The following is a 2238-nucleotide window of genomic DNA, read 5'->3' on the forward strand; positions in this document are numbered from 1 at the left end:
AAACTATATTAGGAAATTTTTCTTTTTTTAGTATATTAGGAAATTGTAATCGATTATAAACACCGAAAATTTTCTTTATTTTTTATTTATATCATCCATTTTCATCTATAATTGGTAAATATGTAAAAACTGAAATATAGGAGCTAGTTATGTAAATACGTGCTAATTGAGGTGTCTGTTTTTAACCTTGTTTGGGCCTTCAAAACGTGAAGGTAGGTACGGGAGAAGGTCCCGTCCTTAGACTCACCCGCAAATTATAAATTTCAAAGCCATCCATCTTTCATGACAGTTGATTATATATAGGAGCTTCTGAGAGGTAGAAAACATTACACCTCTGTTTTATTCCGTTCGCTCGCCGTCCCATGGCTTGGTCCGATCTCCCTGTAGATCTCCTCGGTTCCATCTCCTCCCACTTACCCATTGTCGATTTCCTCCGCTTCTCCGCTGTCTGCACCTCGTGGAATTCGGCTCTTGCCATCAACTCCCTTATTCGAATCCAGTGTCGTCCCTCCCCATGGCTCCTTCTTCCCAACAATGCCGGAGAGCCCTCCGACACACTCACATTTCGTGATCTTACCATCAAAGATAGCCGCAGCAGCCATCACCGCTTCTCCTCCCTCAGTGAAAACATCTCCGGCCGTTGCTGCATTGGGTCCAAGGATGGATGGCTCGTGACAGTTGATATAAAGGACTTGCAACCTCGCCTCTTTAACCCCATCACAAGGGCTGAAATATCCCTCCCATCCCTCTTGACCATCCCCGGAACTAATGAGCATCTTATAAAGCCTGAATACGCACCCGACGACTCTATCGATTCTTGTATTAATGGAAGTAATTCATACGTCACGGCCTACCAAAAACTTCTCGATGTTTATTTTCGAAAGATAGTTCTCTCCTCTAATAACTCGTCTGGAACTGCTGTTGTCATCTACCGCCATAAGAAATCATTAGCTTTGGCAAGGCCAGGTGATCGGGCATGGGTTTTGGGCCCTCTGCTACCTACTTACCGCGGGGAATATTATAATGACGAGTTTGATGATATTTATTATAATGAAGAAGAACAAATGTTTTATGTAATCACACATTTTTCAGCGATGCTAGCCTTTGATCATAATGGACAAAATGCTAAATTGATATGTCCATTAATGCAGGAACCGTATTTCGATGACTCTTATCACAGAAACTATATTGTTTGTTTGTTTGGAACTCTTATAAAAATCGAGATGAGCTATTTTTATTTCCGGGATGTGAATAACAATATTTGCCCACCGAAGTCAATTAATATCAATGTTTTTAAGTTTGAATCAACCGGTGTTGCTTCATCTTGCTCCAACTTTCAATGGATCCCCATCAAGGATTTGAAGGATTGTTCCTTATTTGTGGGAGGTAACCAGACATTTTCAATACATCACACCATTGCTCCCGAAATTAGGCCAAATTGTATATACTTCTCTGATCATTGGGAAGACTTCGATCATGATGCTGGAGTCTTTGATTTACCTAATGACTGCTTTGAGTATTTGCTGAACTCTTATTCGACGACTAATTTGCCCTCTTCAACATGGTTTACACCATCATTTTCATAAATTGATTATCTTAATCTTTCAAAGGAAACATTAGCATTAATATTCTTTAGTTGTAAGTTTGTTTTTATGTATTTGTTAGATAATTTATTAAGGTGTTATGTTGTAGCATTTTTTTTAATTAAAAATGTTCTTCTCTTTTGTCTTTTTAATTGAATAAAATATATTAACAATGTTGTATTATTGTTACGAAATCTAATTCGCAAGTCAAACTAGCTTCATTTCTGTCATCAAGAAAAATTTAGAGCAAATAATTTAAAGCAACCATCTCTCAACAAAAGATTTACCAAGATAAAATATGCTTATATTAGTTATAGTGTTAAAAACAATTAGATGATGAAATTATTATTATTATTAATTTTTTTTTTTTGGAATGACCCCGATTATAATAATTTTTGTTAATACGAGAACCGTATTTAAATTATTGTTATTACAGAAACTATATTACTTTTTTGTCCGGAACACTTATAAAAATCGAGATAAGCTTTTTTTCATTTTTGGGGTGTGAATAATAATATTTACATGATAAAGACAACCAACATCAATGTTTTTAAGTTTGTGTCAGCTCATGTTGCTTCATCTTGCTCCTACTCTCAATGGATCCCCATTAAAGATTTGGAGGGTTGTTCTTTATTTATAGGTTGTAACTAAACAT

The 2238-nt window shown here is 36.1% G+C and overlaps 1 protein-coding gene across 1 annotated transcript; it reads left to right on the top strand.

Annotated features, from left to right (window-relative positions):
* Nucleotides 1-342: 342 nt before the first annotated feature.
* LOC110029566 (putative F-box protein At4g22660) lies at nt 343-1586 on the top strand. The gene has a single exon (XM_020731915.1). It carries the CDS (start codon nt 363-365, stop codon nt 1584-1586), a length of 1224 nt encoding a protein of 407 aa, XP_020587574.1. The 5' UTR covers nt 343-362.
* The last annotated feature ends 652 nt before the right edge of the window (nt 1587-2238 follow it).

This window comes from Phalaenopsis equestris, unplaced genomic scaffold (assembly GCF_001263595.1).
Source record: "Phalaenopsis equestris unplaced genomic scaffold, ASM126359v1 Scaffold000595, whole genome shotgun sequence".
Lineage (NCBI taxonomy): Eukaryota > Viridiplantae > Streptophyta > Magnoliopsida > Asparagales > Orchidaceae > Phalaenopsis > Phalaenopsis equestris.